This window comes from Notechis scutatus, chromosome 1 (genome assembly GCF_049901735.1).
Source record: "Notechis scutatus isolate UNSWTSFEM ecotype Mainland chromosome 1, rNotScu1.2, whole genome shotgun sequence".
NCBI classification, from domain to species: Eukaryota; Metazoa; Chordata; class Lepidosauria; order Squamata; family Elapidae; genus Notechis; species Notechis scutatus.
The window spans coordinates 144,272,075-144,292,711 of NC_142009.1; the positions used below are offsets into that span (position 1 = coordinate 144,272,075).

The 20,637-nt window shown below is 39.2% G+C and overlaps 1 protein-coding gene across 1 annotated transcript in view; it reads right to left on the bottom strand.

Annotated features, from left to right (window-relative positions):
• Nucleotides 1-20,637, bottom strand: part of COG6 (component of oligomeric golgi complex 6) — a 39,058-nt gene that overhangs the window by 11,584 nt on the left and 6,837 nt on the right. The window contains exons 5-16 of the mRNA XM_026668586.2: nucleotides 19,444-19,555; nucleotides 16,486-16,568; nucleotides 16,227-16,297; nucleotides 14,969-15,062; nucleotides 10,077-10,205; nucleotides 9,899-9,990; nucleotides 9,584-9,648; nucleotides 9,173-9,264; nucleotides 7,370-7,487; nucleotides 5,814-5,945; nucleotides 4,034-4,201; nucleotides 1,203-1,310 (exon numbers count right to left, since the gene is read on the bottom strand). Coding sequence (XP_026524371.1) covers nucleotides 1,203-1,310; nucleotides 4,034-4,201; nucleotides 5,814-5,945; nucleotides 7,370-7,487; nucleotides 9,173-9,264; nucleotides 9,584-9,648; nucleotides 9,899-9,990; nucleotides 10,077-10,205; nucleotides 14,969-15,062; nucleotides 16,227-16,297; nucleotides 16,486-16,568; nucleotides 19,444-19,555 — 1,264 coding nt within the window. The remainder of the gene's footprint in view (nucleotides 1-1,202; nucleotides 1,311-4,033; nucleotides 4,202-5,813; nucleotides 5,946-7,369; nucleotides 7,488-9,172; nucleotides 9,265-9,583; nucleotides 9,649-9,898; nucleotides 9,991-10,076; nucleotides 10,206-14,968; nucleotides 15,063-16,226; nucleotides 16,298-16,485; nucleotides 16,569-19,443; nucleotides 19,556-20,637) is intronic.

Genomic DNA, 20,637 nt, shown 5'->3' on the forward strand with positions numbered 1-20,637 from the left:
TTGTTTAAGTCAAGATATTTATGGATAAACATATAAAGAATGCTTGTAGCAATGGAACAAATGTGTTTGTAGGGGCATGAATATACGTGCAATTTGTACGCAACTACAATGTTAGCTGAGGACTCAAAATTATTTCTAACAAATCTGGGGAAATGTTTATTATTACAATGGAAAAATCTACAGAAAAATTGTACTATATGTGAATTTTAGCAGAAAGACAGTAGACCATATGTGGCCAGATGTAAGGAATGAATGTTTATCAAAAGAAGCAAAAATGACTGTGTATAAGAGCATGGGACTTCCATGAAGGAAAGGAAAAAGCCATGCAAATTATAGTTGGGTGGCATTGATGAGCTCCTCAAAAAGGAGAGAGGAGTAAGGAAAAGGTAATGTATTACTATACGTATGAATATGCTTCAAACAAGAATAGTTGGCAGCTCTGAAAACATATGGGGAGTTATAATGAATTGTTTTGGTATAAATCAAATTTAGCTCTATTTTTTTTTCTTCTTATCTCATGCCTTTAGTTTCTTTGGCTTACTATTTCTTACGCTCTTTCTGGGTTTTGCAAAATATCGCTTGCCATATGAAAGGAAATAGTATCATGGGTTTTGCATGTTATATAATTATAGCCATGCATATAACAACTCCTTTTTGAAACTAAGGCTTTCAGAAACAATTATCCTTTCTGCTAAAGAAAAATAAACCAGAAATTCTGAACTATCTCTTTAGATCTCAACTAAATATAGTAGACTTACGGTACATTTGCAGTTCAGGGTATCTGATTGAATGGAAATATTGGCTGAACAGCTAAAGGAGTTTCCAAGTAACACAAATATGCAATCAAAAATAAGCAATCCAGTAAGACTTACTCAGTACTTTGACAGTATTTGCAGGTCATAATTGTCTATTAAATAGCTAAGAAACAGAGTTATTTGGCTAGTGTGCTATATATTCCATTGGCTCCTTCCAGGAATAGGAAGAATGGTGTATCTTCTATCCAGGCTTATAAACCATTCCTAATGTTTGAACATGTTATTCAAATCTAGGATGATGGGGATGGTAGCAAGTTTCTTAACCATGATTATATTTTGCAGTCTAAAGAAATTCACATGAAAAGCTTAAATGTTAGGCAAAACACATAAAAAGAGACTTGTCAGAAATGTGTATTGAGATTGATAGTTTCCAAAATTATCGCTTACCTGCTCTGTCTTATGTTGCTGTACCATGTTATAAATATAACTTAGACCCACTCTAGTTAATACATAAGATGCTTGTTCATTTCTAAGGGTATCCAAATGTGCTTCAATCTAAAATAAAGACAGTGAATTTTTCACTTATTGAAAAGTATTTAACAATTATCATATGTAATTTATTAACTTTAAAAAAACTGGTAATGAGTTTGTGTAAGTTACATGCCATGAGTCTATAGCTATGTAAATTCAATATCCCAGCTAGATGTTTATGACATTCTGAATTGTACTATTTTTTTCCCCAATCATCCCACAAAGTGGCATTTTGCACAAACTGACTAGCCAGGTAGATAATTCCATAACAAAAAGTTTTCTGGCTCTTGTGTTTGGAGATGAAGCAAGCATTAATGAAGAATGCACATTCTTTAATTTAAAAAATGCAACAATATTGTTAAATTAATTGCCGAAGAAGAAATAAGAGGAATACATACAGTACATGATAAATTGTATTTTTCACCCATGGATATAATCTTTATCAAAACCCATTCATGTTCAGCTTGTAACCTTACTTGTAAATGACTGCTATTCTCCAAAATGAATGAGAAGTATGTTTTAGATTCAGTATTGAGAACAATTCATCATATCTATTTATTATTTTTAATATCACAACAGGCTCTATTCGGATACTATCTTCGTTTAGTTAGCTGATTCTATTGTCTACATAGGTAGCTTCCTATCTTTGCATTTTGTCTTGGAAACAACAATTAAAGTTAGGGAAGGGCAAACTTTGTGCATCAAGCAGCTGTTTTGAAATACCACATGCTCAGGTTGAAATATGTATGTGTGTGTGTGTGTGTAGTGTAGATATATATATATCTACACACACATATACATATATACACACACACGTGTATGTATATAAAACAAAATGTGGGTGTTTTGTTCTGGGTAAAAGCTGAAATAATTACTTTGGTGGAGCGGGGAGTTCAGTAAGAGCAGGGTAAAGGCAAGGCCCAACGTCTCCTTGCTGACATCATCGGGGAGGGAGATCAAGATGGTATTGGGAAGAATGGGGTGTAAAGAGACTGGTGGGATTTTCTGTGCCCAGATATCATTAGCAGCTGAGAGGAGACAGAGAAGATGTAAAAGAGTACAGAGATGGCCAGCAAAACATAAATATCAGCTTAGCTCTTTAAGAGACCATGGGATTAAGGAAAAAAACCTGTCAATTGTCCTCTAGATCAGGGGTCCCCAACCACCGGGCCCCGGACCGGTACCGGTCCGTGGATCATTTTCTACCGGGCCGCCGGTTTGCTGGGCGCCGCCATCTTGTTTCGACGAGAAAGTGCTTCTGGGTGAGCTTTTCCGGTTGGAAAGCGGCGTTTGGGTCCTGAAGGAATCCTCGCGCCTTAGTTTCATCGAAGGGGGGGGCGCTTCGAACGAAGAGCCGTCCCGATGGCGGAGATTAAGAAAGCACAAAAAAGCACAAAAAAGGTACAAAGGAGGAGTTGAAGGTGGCGGGGAAAAGCGGGGGACGGCTGGCTGGCCGGTCGCTCGGCTCGCCTTGCCTTGTCATGCGTGCTGATGCCGGTACCGGGCCGCGGATCATTTTGTGATGCCGGTACCGGGCCGTGGCACAAAAAAGGTTGGGGGCCACTGCTCTAGATTCTCTTTAGTATAAAAAGGGACAGAATCCTTGTCAGGCTTTTAAGAGAATGTTATTGTATCTTATTGTAAAGAATCAGGGAGATGACCTTAAGGAAAATAGGCAAGAACTGTTACCTAAGCAAAATCAGTAGGAATATTCTTTAAATCCCAGGAAATGAGATGGAAGAGTCTCAGGTAGACTTCTTCCTGATTCATTGGGCTATAAGAGAGTGAATAAAGCATACTCAGGATGAAGCATAATCGTGTTTTTAAGATTCTGTTACTATATTTTATCTCAGTGAAGTCCAGCCTTACCCTCCCTTTGGAGTCTGATCTACCCCAAGGGCTGACATCTTAAAAGTAAAGCAAGGTGCCAATTGCTCGTGTGATGTCTGCTTTCTGACACCGTCTACTACTACAAGGGTTGACAGGAGGGAAGCCCTGGAATGCAAGAGACTGAAGATAAATCACTTGGAAGAAGTGGGGGGGGGGAGAGTGGAAGATGTGCCCTAATCTTGTGCAATTATTAATTGCAAAATAATACTAGGATCCTTCTAGGTTTTGTTTCACCGAAAACCAAACCTCCACTTTGTGTTTTTGACAATGAAACATTTAATCAGAACTTTTAGGACATAGTAGCTCATTTGGTTTAATCATGACTAAAACAAAGGAAGAAACCATGGCTCTTGCAAGCTAAAAACTTGTTTGCATCTTGGCTTAATAGAGTGCTAAAATGTGATTTTATAATGTTAATTTTAGGATAGACAGAACCAGATAAACCCTGTAATTCAACCATCTGCCAAACACAGCTCAATGATACCTGCTCCTCCCACCTATCTCATAGCTGGATCTAGAAAAATCTAGGAATTTCATCTAATTACAATATAAATGTTTAAAAATCAAGAAATCATCTAGTAAATTATCCCCTGGATAGCAACTAGTAATTTATGTGCGCTGTCATTTAAAAAAAAAAACAGCTTGCAAATATGGCTCAGCTTTTTACGTTTCACTGCTTTGCTGCATCGGGGTTCTTAACCCCCATTAATGATTTTTTTGTGGCTGCATGCACCAGAGTGTTTACTTTAAATATAAAGCTGTGAGGATACACACATTTAAGAAGATTGTGTTGTATTTATTCCCTGTTAATGGTTAATGGCAAAGAAAACATCAGAAGATTGACTTTGGACATTTACCTGGTATTGTAACATTTCTAGCCTTTTATCTGTGAATTCAAACAGAGCCAGCATTGTCTTCATCATATGAAGTGAATTCACCATGAAGGTTGCCATGTCAGCAGACCCCAAGTTACTGGCAGACATAGTACACATCTGCAACAGAGGATCCAGCACGCAAGACAGAACCTAGAAGGAAGCAGGAAGAGCAATAGACTGCCTCAGAGCAACCCTTGGGTATTTTCCCATTCTATTACTCCCCAAAAGAAGGAAGCTAATGTTGAAAAAAAAAATTTGATGGCCTTTGAAAACGATTTCAGATCTTATAAATAAGCACGGCCAGCCATTTGCTCTTCTAATTTCACCTTTCAATCCAGTGTGTTTGCCAGCCGCTTATGCAACCTCTTCTACATTTAGTCATGCTTTATTTGTTAATGTCAGAAAAGGATATTGCATGGGAAAGTTGCGTAGGCATAGCCAGCCCAAAGCAGAAGTGATAAAAACATAGATAGCTGATGATGCTTGTTGGTGATGGTGAGGCTTGCAGTGTCCAAGCTATTCTGGGGTGTGTGTGTGTGTGCGTAGCTTGAGGGAAGATTCAAGTTGCAACACTGCAGTTTTAAGGGTAAATATTCAAAACAACTACGTACTCATTCAACACAGGGACAACAGAGGCTGCTTGCCAAAACAAAGGGGGATCCTCTCCCCCCTCCCCGTTGGAAAACTCAACAAGCATCCAACCAAGTTTGTCTTTTTAAGATAGGTGGGCTTTCCCCACTTTGAATGGAGTCAGCATGTTTCTTCTAAAACTTGAATAGTGTGTCATCATATGACTGACCTAATCTTACCACTTTTTATTTTGAGGTGTTAAACAAATCATCATGGTCGTTAAATGAACCTGTGGTTGTTGAGCAAATCCTGAGACTGTTAAGCAGACCTATTGTTTGCTATAGGATGTTTTGGCCAAAAAACAGAAATGCTAATTTCTGGCAAAAACAAAAAAACTATTAAATCAGTGCGGATGACAGTGGGATGCTGCAAACACCTATAAGTTTAGGCCAGGTGTCAAGCACCCAAAATATGCTCACATGTTTGGAGTGGCGGCGGTTGTAACTCTGGAACTGGGTTTTAAGTACCTGGGGGAGGGGATCTGTTGTAACTTGGAACAGTCGCCAAGCAACTGGTCGTATGTCAAGGACTACCTATAGCCCAATTTACAGAACTTAAATTTTTAGAAAATGACAGTATTAAATCAAATTGGCAAAATGTACTTCAAACAATTTTGAAGACAGACTATTTCTTGGGGGCGGCGGGGAGGTCAAATACTTTATTAATTCTAGAGACTCTATAATTTAGTTTTCCAAATGAGCTTAGAAAAGTTAGCATCCACCAACAAAATGCCTGTGCTGTATTATTCTACCAAGAGATGGAAGGGAGCAAGATCTCCTGGGTTATAGCAGGGGAGAGGCTTATAGCTCCCCTCCTGAGTTTAGGGGACAGAGAGAGAATTGCAGAGTATTGGAGGAGCCAGTTCTCTGCTTTTGTAGCCAGAGAGGCAAGCTTGGCATTTAATTCAATTTAGTTCCTTGGTGAGACTAGCAAATACAGCCAAAGATTAAAGAAAGGATTAACTACTACTACTGATCAAATTTTAGGCAGCTTCCTTTTTTGAGAGAGAAGTAACATATAAAATTTGAAATATTGGAACAAACGCTACCATTTTTTCCACATCCTTAGTGAAACCATTGGGAATTAGCAGGATTACATTCATACACATAAGATGAAATGAACATTAATTTACTTGTGCAAAGTCTGTTTGACGAGTGTCCAAAGGAATAACGCAAGAGTCATGGGATGATAGTACTTCACGCAGCAGAGCAAGTGTTTGATTCAGTGCATGACTTGGACCAAGGTCTGCAGGTGGCAGTTCAACCTAAAAAAGAAAGCAGAATATTTGAGTTCAGAAGATGTGTTTATATTGAAGCCTACGTACACAGAAGAACAGAATAGTAATCAAAAACTCCATAAATAAATCTATTATGGTTTATTAGAACAACGTTGTCCAATCTGGTGTCCTTTGTTAGGAATGTAAGTCACCTAATAGTTGGGTTGGAAAATATATAAACCAGGATAGACATTTTAATACTGTCTCTTTAAGGGAATGCTAAAAGTGTATTTGGGTGTGGTTCATCAAACGGCCATAAGACGGAGCCAGAAACCTGGGTTGTTTAGTTCCTGTTCTGGTGTTTCTGGAGTGTGTGTTTGAGTCTCAGAAGAGTGAGTGAGTCTCTGTTTTCCTTCTGTTGGAGAGTATTGCCATTCCTCCTAATTGACTGTTATTCTTGGATTTGATGTAAGTCTGTTACTGAACTGTTTTTGATACTGGACTTTGATATTGGATTATCCCTGAACTGAAAACTGACTGCTTTACCTGTGAATGACTTGGACTGCTTATCTTGGACTGCTTATCTTGGACTTTTCTTAAATGTTTATGGGAAGTAAAAACCTACATTTACTGTACAGTGTATCTGTGTGCTGTGTGTGTGTTATTCTTCCCTACTCTCACTATGTCTCCCTGTATGCGCTCATTCTCCTAACGGGGAATTACCTCAACATCCTTTAAAAGATTTGGGCTTCAACTGTAATCATTTCCAGTTCATGTCGCCTTTCAGTTTGGGAAGACAATGAGATATATAACATGAAAACGGTTACACACACTTGTCTATTTACAATTTTTGTAATCTACTCCAATCCAAAGACTTTGGTCATCACCTAGACCAGGGGTCTCCAACCTTGGCTGGGGAATTCTGGGAGTTGAAGTCCTCCAGGCTTAAAGTTGCCAAGGTTGGAGACCCCTGACCTAGACAAGCAAATATGAATTTTTTAAGCTAGCATGAAACCCAGAAGGTTCCAGATTGCTGAAAATAAATTACAACTTTCAATATGTCAGCAACAATCCTTCCACCCCCATCTATTTTGAAAGAAAAATAAAAGCGGAAAAAAAGGAAGTCATGTTGCCAATGTCAGCCAATCAGGTTCTGGCACGCCTTCAAAAAGCCCATCCCAAACTGCTCTTTCTATAGGTGCCACCTCTGTAAAAGTGGTGGCTAGAGTGTAGAACATAATTGGGAGAACAGGATAGATAAGGCGTGTGACTGACAAGCGTGCTGATTGACACAAGAAGCAAAGGTATGTAATGCAAAATAAATGAGTTTGGGGATCACTTCTCAGTAAAGCACAGATTTCCCAAATTATTGAGCAAAGGATTTGTTGGTGATTAAGACTGAGAAATGCAACTCTGAAGTCAACCTTTTGTAACCCTATATATTTAGCAAAAGCGTATGTATGTAAACAGACCTTATCCAGCAGTTTACTTGCATGGAGACTCAAACTGTTGAAGAATATCTTTTTGCTCAAAAGGTGCATCTCTTCTATTGTAGTTAACAGCATAGCTGCACTGTTTCCTATAATATTACTGAAATTGAAAATAAAAAGTATGCGTGTGAGAAAGGAAATAAGACATTTTATTTGATTCGAGGATTCGCTGGTGCAACTATTCCATTTGGGAAGAGAATTTAAAACAAAAAGGCATTTATATTTTTAAAAATGTCATGCCTTGCAATAAAGAAAAGTTGTCTCTCCCCTCAGTTCTTCCTTTCTATGTTTCTCAAGAGCCAGAAGGAAGTTCACCCTGGGAAAACTACTATGTCATCATGAAGCAAGACCATGACTGAAGCCGGGAGAAAGTTGCCATGGCAAAAAAACATAGGAACCATTTTCATCTCTATTTCAAGCTAAAGCAAAATCTGCTCACCTTTGAACAGATTTAAAGGACGCTGAGGCAAATGACCACCCCCTCAGAAATTCATTAGGTAAAAAACAAAGTTCCTTTTCTTCTCAGAAAAAAAGAAAAGCAGGATATAATCAGTGTAGAATTTCAGATCTGAACCAAAAGGGAGGCTTTTTTTTTTTTTTTAGTATTTTCCTCCAAGTGCATGGTCTGTTTTATCCTCCCACTGGATCAACCACGTGTGGATCAAGTGTATTTCCATTGGTTGTGACCAGAAATTGACCAACTGGCTTGTCACCCGAACCTTATATAATAGGATGAGACAGAATGAGTGTCCCAAAGCCACCCAGCTAGCTTGAACTCACAGTCTCTGGGTTTCTAACCTGGGGCTTTAAACCACTAAGTCAAACACCTCTCTAAAACTCCATCCTAAAAGTCTGCCTTGTTCAGTGATACAGGAATATATTTTATACTATTTGCTAAATTTATCAGTTGATACCTAAGCGCTCCCCACCATTCTCCTCTTAGAGGCCTCTCCTAGAAGGCCGTAGAGAAGCTGTCTTTTCCCAAATCCCCTAGGCCTATCTCCAATTCAATGGGAGATAGAAATAGATGGCAACAGTGAAGTATCTAATGGGATTATCCAGTGAGGTTCCATAAAGTTCAATATTGTCACAGATCAGTGGTGGGATTCAAATTTTTTTACTACCCATTCTGTGGGCATGGCTTGGTGGGCTTGGTCAGGTAGGCATGGCCATGTGACTGGGTGGGCATGGCTTTTTTCTTTCTTGCAGCCACCCCCCCCCCCACCCATTTTTTGGGCCTTCTGGACCTCAGAGGTGCCTGGGGGGGGGGCGTTTTTGCTCCCAGAAGGCTCCTCTAGGGCTCAGGAAGGCAAAAAATGGAGGTGGGGCTGAGCCCCTCCCTCCATTTTTTGCCTTCCTGGGCCTCAGGCAAGAGGAATCCCGGCACAGCTGATCGTATGAACAGCAGATTGTCGGGAGGGGGAAAAAAAAAAAAGAAATACCTTAAGGGGCGAGCGTCGGGCGGGCGGGGCAAGCAAGCCAGTGGCAACCGGGTTGGGGGCATGGCCAGCCAGAACGTACTACCAGCTTGGCAACTCACGCCAAATCCTTGCTACCGGTTCGCCCGATCCAGTGCAAACTGGCTGAATACCACCGTCACAGATGCTGTTTAAATCTGATCAGAAACTAAGCACTGATGGCATCAAGCTGTGTAACAAGAGAACATCTTTCCTCAATGCCAGATATTACATTGCAAAGCAGTATAGTGACACTGTGTTATACTACAATGTAACCATGGAACACAACCAGTTCTTCCCAAAACAATTTTTTTAAAAGTTTGCTTACCTAATGGTGTGATGATAAAATTTGAGAAGATTAGAAATTTTATACAGAAGGACTGCACCAGGTTCAGCTATAATCACCTGTTCAATTCGAACCTGAGGAAACATTTTAAGAACATACTGTTCAAATACACACTTCATCTTCAAGAAAATAACAATGTACAATTTTAAGATTATAGTGTTCCTTTTAAGGCTAGCAAGCTCTTCAGGGATATATTCTAAATCCTGCACATCCGTTATTCCATTTTGTTTCTTATAATAATGAAAGATTTGGGAAATAAGAAATCAACAAGGTTCCTTTTCATGCAGGTAAATATGTTATTATTTTTAAACTGCTTTTTCGTTCCTTGTTTCTCAATATATGGAGCTGATGCAGTTTTAATACCAAGAGCTTTCGTAAAACCAAATATTTCACCTTGAGTGGCCGGCAAACACCTTCTGTGATGTGCCCAACTATTTCTTGCATATTTTCTTCCACTACTGAAAATAAAAACAGTGTATGTTAGAAGTAGGAATGTTAGTTCCTGTCATTTAGAAAGAAGAACTTCAGCCATTGTCTTTCCCCCCAAAACAGTGCTTCCCCTAAAATGGCAAAAATTCCACATTCCTGCAGCACCTAGCTTCACCCTATATGTAACCTTTAGGACAGAAAAATCCCAGATGAAATTCCCCTCCTTGGAATCCTGCCTCGGAAGATCCCAAACCCACAATTCTTGGCTTTCTAAAATACCTTCTGTGGTTATGTGTTTCAAAAGAGCCTCCAGGTGCTCTTTTTCAGAAGCAGTAGCCTGATGCAGCCAAGCCAACATGTCTCCCACATATCTAAAGGCAGAAAATGTATTCTATTAAAAATGAATCTTCCTATTCATATTAATGCTGTACAATGTGCATTGCCACAGGTAATGTACCTCAAAGGATCGTGTGAATGCATTTCAATAGGTCGAGGTGTTCCTCCTGGACCTCCTCTAGTAAGAGCATCTATAAAGCCCCGGACCACGGCACTTCTTCTGGCTGTTCCAAACTCATCAAGAGTGTATCTACAATGAGGGGAAAAAATGCACTTACAAGTTATGGACATTTTAGTTGCCCTCCTTAATGATCAAAGTGCCTTTATGCAAGATTATGCATATAGTTCAACTGCCTAGATAATTTATCAACAGATGCCCAGCACAAATGTATTTTTAATGGCCACCAAATCATCATGTAAAAACTTTGCTGTCATACTTCAGCAAGCAAACAGACTTGAAGAAAATTGATTTTTTTTCCAGAAAATAAATATTTATTCTGTTTCAACTATCATTTTCATTATGATCCAATATAAGATGGGAAATTACAGAAATTACACAAACTAGAAAACATAGGCATTCAGGCAACTATCAAGCTGCCTGAAAACAAGTAAAATGATTTGTTTACTTGCTTTAAAGCAGTGGGTAATAAGCCCACTGGAACAGGTTGTAACTGTTATTTGTTCTAGCAACAGCCAATTGAAGAAAAAACATTTAAAAGAGCAGAGTATGATATAAAAAGAGAAAGACTTTTATACATTAATGTTTATATTAATAAACAACACAATTCCACTTTTACTTCCATATTAATTCCATAATTCCAACTGTAATTATATTTTAATTCAGCAGAAATCATCTATTGGAAAAAAAACAAACCAGTCTATCCTTTGATTCAATATCAAAATACTAAGTCTTTAAAAATAGCACAAGTCCCTTAATCCTTTTGAATGACTGCATTGTATGCTGTATGTGAATATTGCCTGATGCTTTTTATTGTTCTTGCAAAATGGATGAGGAGAATCAAAGGAGAAGTGACTGTAGTTTTGGTGAGAAACTCATTATCACTTTCTACTCTTTGGAATCCCGAAAACCTTTACTTTTAATATTGGAATACATTCTAGTATTAAAAATGAAGTTTTTCATAAGAAGAAAATGTCAACTGGGAACAAAAGTTAAGGAATGTATCTGAGGGAAATTCATCTTCATTTCTAAGACGCCTAAGGAATATACACATCACTGTCAGTGAGGTATGTATTTTAGTGAGGTATATTGTATCAAGATAAGGCAGCTGTTGACATGGTCATGGTAGACATTCCAATATTGCCACCTTGTGGTAAATCTGAAATATATCTATATTCTTCTCACAAGATGTCAAAAAGAAAGACATCAATTGTGTCATTCGTAATATCTAAATAATAAGTAACACAGAGCACATCGTTAAGACTTCTGGGCCGTTTCTATGAATGCCTTCCTTGTGACCTATAAGGATCCATAAAAAGTACCCCTAAAAGTAATGATACAAAGAGGAACCAAATAAAATAATTAGGAAGTAATCATATCAACCGCATTTGACTGTGAATTTGAATTGTAATGCAAATTACATTAATTATTCTTAACTTTTCCATTTCTGTTTTTTGGAATATCACTTTTGGTATGTCATCCACAGATAAAAAATCGGCTTCCAGAATGTGTGTGTGTGGGGGGGGCAAAATGGCAGATTGACGTGTCTGTATGAACAGGTAAGGCAGTGTTGTGGCAAATGCCAGTAGCCCAGCATTAAATCCAGAAGACTGCTCACTTGTGCTCCAAAAGGCTGCTCCTCACAAGGAAGCCCATAGGCTTCCTATGTCTGAGTCTGATTGCCAGAAGCCATGTGATAGACAGCCAGAGGTCAGCATACATGGGTTTGCACCCTCCACACTTTTTAAAAACACATTTGGAAGACAATTATCTTTTTAAGTCTGAAGTATCTTTGGAGCAGCAGACTAATCAAACTACTCGGTGAATGTTCTTTTATCCTGGATTAAAGGTAAGAGCAAAGAAACAATCTAAAGGATTTAAAAGTACCGTATTTGCCGGCGTATAAGATGACTTTTTTGCCCTGAAAAACATGCCTCCAAGTGGGGGGGTCGTCTTATATGCCGGCAATCTACGGTATATCCATTGCCGGCTTTCGGATGCTTGTGGGACGCAGCGAAGGCGCCTCTGGCTTCCCAGATCCCCCGCGTCGCTTCCACCAAGAGCCTCCCCGCGTCTCTGAATCAGGTTCGAATCCCGCTCACCTCGCTCCACCCGAGGCTGCAGCGACTGGGGGGAGCGAGAGCGTGGGTCGCTCCTGTCGCCCCAGGCAGGGCCATGTGAAGGCTGCCCGCCTTCCTGCTCCTCCCACGGCCCCTGGCACTCCGTCCTGCTGCTGCAGCCCCGGGGATTTCCCGGTGACCCCGCCGGGATCGTTTGGCTGACCTAGCAGACGCGTTGCAAGAGCCCGAGGGACTCTGCCGGGAAGGGCCAGGGTTCTGAAGTAACGCCTGCCTACTCCGAGACACGCTCCTTTAGACAGTCCATCTAAGAGAGTTCAAACATCCTTCACTCCCAACACAGAATAACATACACACTGTGTAAATATTGGATGATTAGTTACCGTATTTGCCGGCGTATAAGACAACTTTTTTGCCCTGAAAAACATGCCTCCAAGTGGGGGGGGTCGTCTTATACACCCAGTCGTCTTATACCCCGGCAAATACGGTAATTATAAATGAAAAGCTTGCCAAGAGTTTAAACTAAGAAAGTTTAAAACAAAGGGGAGAGTTGAATCTAGAATTATTGAACAAAGTATTTTTGAAACAATTAAACACTGAATGTGTATTTCTCTCGAAAAGTGTTCTATTTGAATAGATCAGCTTTCCAAAACGAAAGATAAGGAAAAGTTGCTAGAGCCCATCTGACTAAAGAACTATGGAACATTGAATAGGACTAAAGGTTTAATGATCTGGTGCAGGGATGTCAAACTTGATTGCGTCGCGGGCCGGTTTACGACGCATTGTAATGTTTTTTGCCTTTACGGAGCTAGGGTGGATGTGGTCTGTATCTGGCCCGCGGGCCGCCAGTTTGACAGGCTTTATGTGGAGAAAGAGGGAGAAAAGAAAAAAGAAAAATGTCTTTACTTTTATTTCCCCTTTCTCAATTTAAATGCCTCCTACTAGCAAAGTAATGAAACGTACAGAGATGACAGAACAAGGTATTACACTTGAGACATTCCAAAGGATCTTTGAGGAACTGGGAAACAACGTTACAATTACAATAACACACAGCATCAGTAACTGCTTATATAAATGTATCATTTTAAAAGATATCCGAAAGAAGAGATGAAAAATAATTCTGAAGAATCTGTAGGACCGCTGAGTGGAGAAGTGAAACAAATTAAATTCAAGGTGAAATTTTTGGAAAATAAAGCAGAAATAATGGCAAGAGAATACAAATATCAAGTCGAAAGTTGAAAAATAGGCAATGGACTATTACAGGATTTAGAAAAGGCAGAATCTTGTCTGAGACCAGGGGTTCTTAGAGATCAACTTGAGGAAAACTGTAAAGAGAGCATTGCTGTGGTCTAAAACATTAGGATGAGAGGAAGAAGATGTAGAAGATCAGGTCCCATGACCTCTTAATATCAAGCTAAGGATTGAGAATGCCAGAATACCACCTAAGGGGGGAAAAATCAAAAATCAAAACCAGCATAAAGATAATAAGTGTTTTTATAAAATACTGGAAATTTTTTATGGATTTTCTGCTCAAAATGGATTAATGACTAAGTTAATGATTTGGATTTGCCATTAGCAAAGGGATGGGTATGGAAAGAAGCGATCTATGCAATGTAATTTCAAAGGGGAGGAGTTAAGTTTGTTTGTAACTGCCCGAAAGAAGACTAGAAGTCACTTATTTAAACATCTTTCTATTTTTCTATTTCATGTACCGGTATTTTCTATTCAAGGAGCAAAAGTTTGAAGAAATTAGTCAAGTTATGCCTACTAATATCAAATATTTTACAAAATACATACAAACTCAAGTCTTTCCTCAATTTTAACAGTAAAGATAGTTTTCAACCTATGACCATTCATTCATTCAGCGATTGCTCGAAATTACAAGGGAATTGAACAAACAATGGTTACAACCAGTCCATGGATTTCTGGCTATCTCAGCATGTTCGCAGCCGTGTGATTGCAATTTGGCCACTTGTCAACAGATTCACAGTTGCAACTGGTTGCAGCACCCTGCAATCATGTGAGCTCCCTCTTGCAACCTTTCCCAGATAGCTTCTCCCAAGAAGGTCAGTGGGGCAGGAAAGTTGCAAGTGTCTGGAATAAGTCCCCCCCAATTCTCACTCATACCTCTTACATACCCTCTTGCACACTCATACATTCTTCCCAACCTGTACCCCCCCCCCCAAAACCCATGCCTTTTATGCACCCTTGTGCACCCGGCCCTGACCAAACCTCTTGCACAGCCCAACACCCTCACGTACATTCCCAACATGGGCCTCTTATGGAACCTCAAACATCATTCCTGATCTTCATCACTCACACTTGTCGTTTCCTTCCCTATCTGGCAGCAGCCACTACCATACCTGCCAGTCTGGGGCTTGCAACTTGGGGCTGGCTTCCCCATTGGTGATTTGCCTTGAATCACTTTTCAAATCATTTGCCGATGCTCTATAGCAAATTCATGCATATTCTCAATGGTAGCCCTTGTTTCTTATTCTGGAGAAATTCTGTCTAAATCAGGGGTATCAAAACACACAGCCCATGGACCGGATGCGTCGCATGCTGGCCACGCCGACCCCCGTTTTAGTGAAGAGGGGAAAAGTTGCGATACATCATGTGACGAGAGTTTGACACCCCTGATCTAAATGGTCACTTAGAATTGACACCAACTTTATCACAAATACATACATCCCACCATGGTCATATTAATTTTCTCCACATATTCATGCTGTGTGCTTAACCAAAGCAGAAACTTACTTATAGAGAACAGGCCTGTCTTGCAAAGCTTCCATTGCCTGAGCTAGAACTGGAGAAACATCACAGGTTTCTTGTGTTAAAGCCCTGCATTCACCTATAAACAAGCCAACAGTCTGATGTCAGTATTGGTAAGGATTCGACAACATTTCTCTCTTCCTTTAATTGATAACACTGAATACTAAAGAAAAGATTGCATTTTTATACTGCCCTTTCTTACAAACCACGGTCTAAATTCAGCTGCCCTGATGAAGTCTAGTTAGATACAGCGGTATTTGCCACTCTGGCAAAAGCCCTTTGTATATATAGGAGTAGTTGTTTACCCTTCCTGTAAGTACTTATTATGGGAAACACAACGACAGCCACAAAGTAGCTGTGGAAAACACCATAGCTATTTAAAACAAGCAAGGCGGGGTTGCAGACATTTTCTGTCTAAAAAAAAGACAACAAAATCAGACTTTTTAGGGAAAGACAATGGCAGTGGTTGTTCATGTCTATAAGACAGAGAGGAAGAGCATGTGCAAATTGTCTTCAAGCTGAAAAGCAATAGTAACAAACCATCAATATAAAAAACACCAATTACAGGATGGGAGAACTACATGACTGACAAAGCAGAGATGTAAGAAATACACGGCTAATAAAGAAGCTTTAAATTCTACTGTTGTTTAAAAACAAGGAAATTATCCGTATCAAAATATTATCTTCTTTAAAGAAGCCCCAGTGGCGCAGTGGTTAGAATGCAGTATTGCAGACTAATGCTGCCCACAGTCTGGCATTCAATCCTGACTGGCTCAGCCTTCCATCCTTCTGAGGTCGGTAAAATGAGGACCCAGATTTTGGGGGGCAATATGTTGACATTGTAGACTGTTCAGAGAGTGCTGTAAAGCGCTATGAACTGGTATATGTCTAAATGTGATTGCTATCTTCTTTAAATATAGGCTTCTAAACTTTGATTAACTCTGAAACATAGGTAGATTATTAGGTACAGAAAAGTAGCTTTTGAGAGTCCTAAAAAGTTTTCAGATTATAATAGTATTATGATGGCACCAGCATATACTTGGAGCAAGTGGGAACTGATTTGCCAGAAACTGCCTTAACATGCAATCTTATACATTTTAAAAGAAAATGTACTATTCAGATTGCTCTAATTGAGCATATAGTAGCTACATTTACTCATGCCATACAGACTTCTAAAAGCCACCTATTTCCATCTACAAGAAATAATATTTTAATGAAAAAAAAATCAAAATAACTGCAATACCTTGTGTCCAACGATAAAGCTGTTCATAAGAAGACTCCTGGAGGAGTGCCATCTGTTCCATAATCTCCAGGCTGCAGATTTAACATGTTTGAGTCTTAACCAAAAAGTGAATCATAGAAGCAAGAACATCTAAACCCATATGGCTTTATACTTGTCTTCATGTTTTTATTTTCCAATATAAATCTCAATATGCTAATAACTCAATTTATGAGGTTTTACTTAGTTGATAGTTCCATTGCTTTATACAGTGTGAACTCACCCTGATCTTTGTTGACTGGTGCGCAGAAGAATCTTGACATCATTGTGAATTTGCTTTATTCGTCTCAATACTTTAAAAAATTTCTTTAACAAAAAAAGTTCAAAATTAAGAGCCGTTACTCAAACTAACTTTGTTTACATAGCTATTGTACATTCAAATAATCATACTGCAGCACACTTGGTACTTGTATTGGAACTATAACCTTCAGAATTCATCCCCAGCTGGCTTGAAATTTGGCGACTGCTGTTTCATGTTTGCAGTATAGCGTTTAAAATTCAAAACAGAGTATTACAAATTCAGATGGGTTTAAACTTGAAAACTTTTGTACATTTATAACAGAGAGAGGCAGCTTCATACACAAAGGGTCTGAACTAGGTTTAATGTTTTTACTTTTGATGGTGATAAAAATATTGGTTTTGTTCCCTTTTTTAAATAGTGGTGGCTATGTATGTATGTATGTATGTATGTATGTATGTATGTATGTATGTATGGCATTCAGCTTTGTTCGGGTATTTTCCCACGTCATAGTAGTTGTGCTTTTAAAGTTGTAGCGACGTTTCGGCAGAATCTCATCTGCCATCATCAGGCTTCTGTATAGTGTTCATCTGTGAGTCAGGCTTTTACAGTGGTTTCAGATTTGAATTTGGGGCAGCCTATTGCTGTGCCAGAATGGCTGGGGTTTTCTATAGTGGCTAGGGTTTTGGTGCCATTGAAGTTGATGCTATGACCTGTGGCTTCCATGTGTTGGACTAGTGAGGAAGTGTGTTCCAGCTTTTTGACTGCATTTTTGTGTTCATCCAGGCGGGTACTTATTCTTCTATATTTTTCTATAGCCACTATAGAAAACCCCAGCCACAGAATCATCAGAGAAGCCATAGAGATTGAAAAAAGACCAGAAAGCATGAACAGAAGAGATGATTCCACCAGACTGTCAATCATTTGGAAGCCTGCACTCACAAACAAAAAAATCTCCACACCACAAGCCAGGCAAACACCTGGGCACAAACAGATCCCCCCTGATACCTCCAGCTCAAACACACCCCAACCAGGCACCCAGATGAAACCTAGCTTCCTAACTAATGATAGCCGTCCATTTACCCAGAGCCAAGCTGCACTAAAGGCCTCCAATAAAGTAACACAATGTTGCCAGCCAATCAAGATACAAAAAGCGCCAAAAAACAGACAGAAGATATTAGAAACACCAATCAAGCAGAACACAGCAAACTCCAAGACCAATAAACACAGACCAAGACTCTCAACCAATCAGTATGAAGAAAAAACCATTCTGGCACAGCAATAGGCTGCCCCAAATTTAAATCTGAAACCACTGTAAAAGTCTGACTCACAGATGAACACTATACAGAAGCCTGATGATGGCAGATGAGATTCTGCCGAAACGTCGCTACAACTTTAAAAGCACAACTATTATGACGTGGGAAAATACCCGAACAAAGCCGAAGGCTATATATATATATATATATATATATATATATATATATATATATATATATATATATATATATATATATATATATATATTTATATTGTCTAAGAGAAGAAATAAAGAATAATAAAAAGTGCTTTAACAAAAAAAGTAAAAGAAATATTACAAAGAGAAAATTATTACATCGGTATGTCAATATAATAGTTACAATTCTACATATGCTTGCTAATGCAAATATTCAACTATGTAAATGTTTCCAATTTTATATGACTACTTTTTAAAAAATTATATTTGGTATAAGAGAGCCCCATATTTCATTATAATTGTCTATACAAATTCTGTGTGTGTGTTCTTCAAACGCGAGAGACTATAAGGAAGACACCATCTCATTATATACTGAATGACTTTGAACTCAGAACTGTCATTCAAAAACATATAATTTAGAAACCAAAGCAAATTGACTTCACCCATTCCAGATGTGTTCAGTGTTGTATTCCAAACAGGTTACAGAGTTTTGTAGTTTGAAATAAGGATTGTTGTACAGCATACCTCCTTTGTGCCGTATTATTTGCTACTGTGGCTAAAAGTTAAGCATACCATAGCATTTTACTGCTGTTTGCTAGGGAGAACAGATTCCCTTTGTTTCGATAACAGCCTCTGTTCGAAGCTGGTTATTTTATTAGGTACAACAGATTAGCAACAGGAAAGCACAATATGGTACAATATCACCCAGGTGAGCACAGCAGGCAATTACAACCTGAACAATTATTTCCAAGGATACAGCTAAACAGTATTATGTAGTATTAAGCTATTTTCACCACTTCCACAGTGGACATTGTGAATTTCAGTCACAGACCTTCACAAATGATTATAATCAATTATGTTATGAACATTTCCTAACTACACCCATCTTTGGACTAAAAGTAAAAGTTCCCCTTACACATAATGTGCCAGTCGTTTCCAGCTCTAGGGGGCTGTACTCATCTCCATTACAAAGCCGAAGAACCAGCGCTGTCCGAAGACGTCTCTGTGGTCATGTGGCTGGCATGACTAAACACCGAAGGCACACAGAATGCTGTTACCTTCCTACCACAGTGGTCCCTATTTTTCTACTTGTATTTTTTACATGCTTTCAAACTGCTATGTTGGCAGAAGCTGGGACAAGTAACAGGAGCTCACTCCATTACGCGGTGCTAGGGATTTGAACCGCTGAACTTTCTGATCGACAAGCTCAGTGTCACTGAGCCCCCATGTCCCTTATCTTTAATTAATTAATTAATTAATTCCTTATCTATAATCTTTGGATTACAGAAGATTATTTTATGTAGTCTCTTCCAGCCAGAATCTTTGCAAAGGATAGAATTCTTTTCTAAAAACTCCACCCTTATATGGAAAGTTTTACTGCAAGTAGCACATTTATTCATATTATCCAAAGAGAAAACGATGATCAGAAAAGGAAGTCTGTTTATTCAATATATTAAAGAAGGTTATTGTATATATTTTAGGATGCTTACTTCAGTAACTAGCCCATCTCTGGTGCTTCGCAGGACGTCCATCTCCTCTGGAGAAAGTTGGAATTCTGCTATGAAAGCATCTGCTATTTGTGCTTTTAATTCTAACCTTTGGCTATAATAAAAAAAATTAATTCAGTTCATGACTATTATAATTTGTTTCGCATAAGCTTAAGATGTGGCAGCCATTCAAGCAGAAAAGTCTTAGAGGGTGAACTTTAATCTTCAGAACAGGAAGAAAAAGGAGATGGACATAAGGGGAAATAGGTTAAAGGTAGTGTTTGACTCGCAACCAAAACTGAGTCCAGAATTGTTGTTAAATGAGATGCAAATCTAGCAGTACTATTTGCAGTTGTTAAGTGATCTCAGGTTGTTGAGCAGAATCCCAAATAAAGAACATGCAGTGCCTGGGACAGGGACAGGGGTGGGAGGCCCGGCTTCTCATTTTTACCTTCTGAAGGAGAGACACTTTCACATGGCCCATGCCAGGCCTCACCAGGCTTCCCCCAAGGCCCACTGCACTGCTTACTTATGCAGCCTCTATCTATCATGCTGCCTTTATGGAAAGGAACTTTTTCAAGGACTCCTTCAGAAAGAGAACTCATCAGAATCTGAGCTTGATTCCTCTCTCCTTTGTGCACAGAAGGGAATTTCTCCCAAGGGGTGCAGAAAGAGAAAATCAATGCATCAAGATCCGAGCTCTATCTTTGCACCCCATGAAAGTGGGTCATCTCTCCTCTGGGCTTGGAAGAGAACTCTTCCAAGGGTTCAGAAATGGAGTTCAAATCATCAGGATCTGAGGTCAAGTGATGGCTGCTATTTTCAAAAGTGTTTCAGCATAAAGTGTTCAGAATTTTTTGACTTTTTTTCATTCGTAATTAACTCTGTTGCTTTTGCTTCAGTCATGTTAGTCAAAGGAGTTTTATCTCTTGTTGTTTCCTCCCTTGCCAGACCCAGCCTGGAATGCTTATCTCTAAAAAGTGATGTTAACCTGCCAGCTATTGCAATTTGTTGCTTTGCTAGTGACCTTGTGGTCGGCCAGGCTCGTTCTTCATTATTCCTGTCTGCTATAACTTGAGGCAGCTCTGCCGAGTTCCTCTGTATTTGGACAGGCCTGGCTGTGCCTTCAGAGGATGAGTCCACATGCCCAGGTGTAGGTGGGGTGCCATCGATCCCTGCTCCCCAATGGGAAGTGGT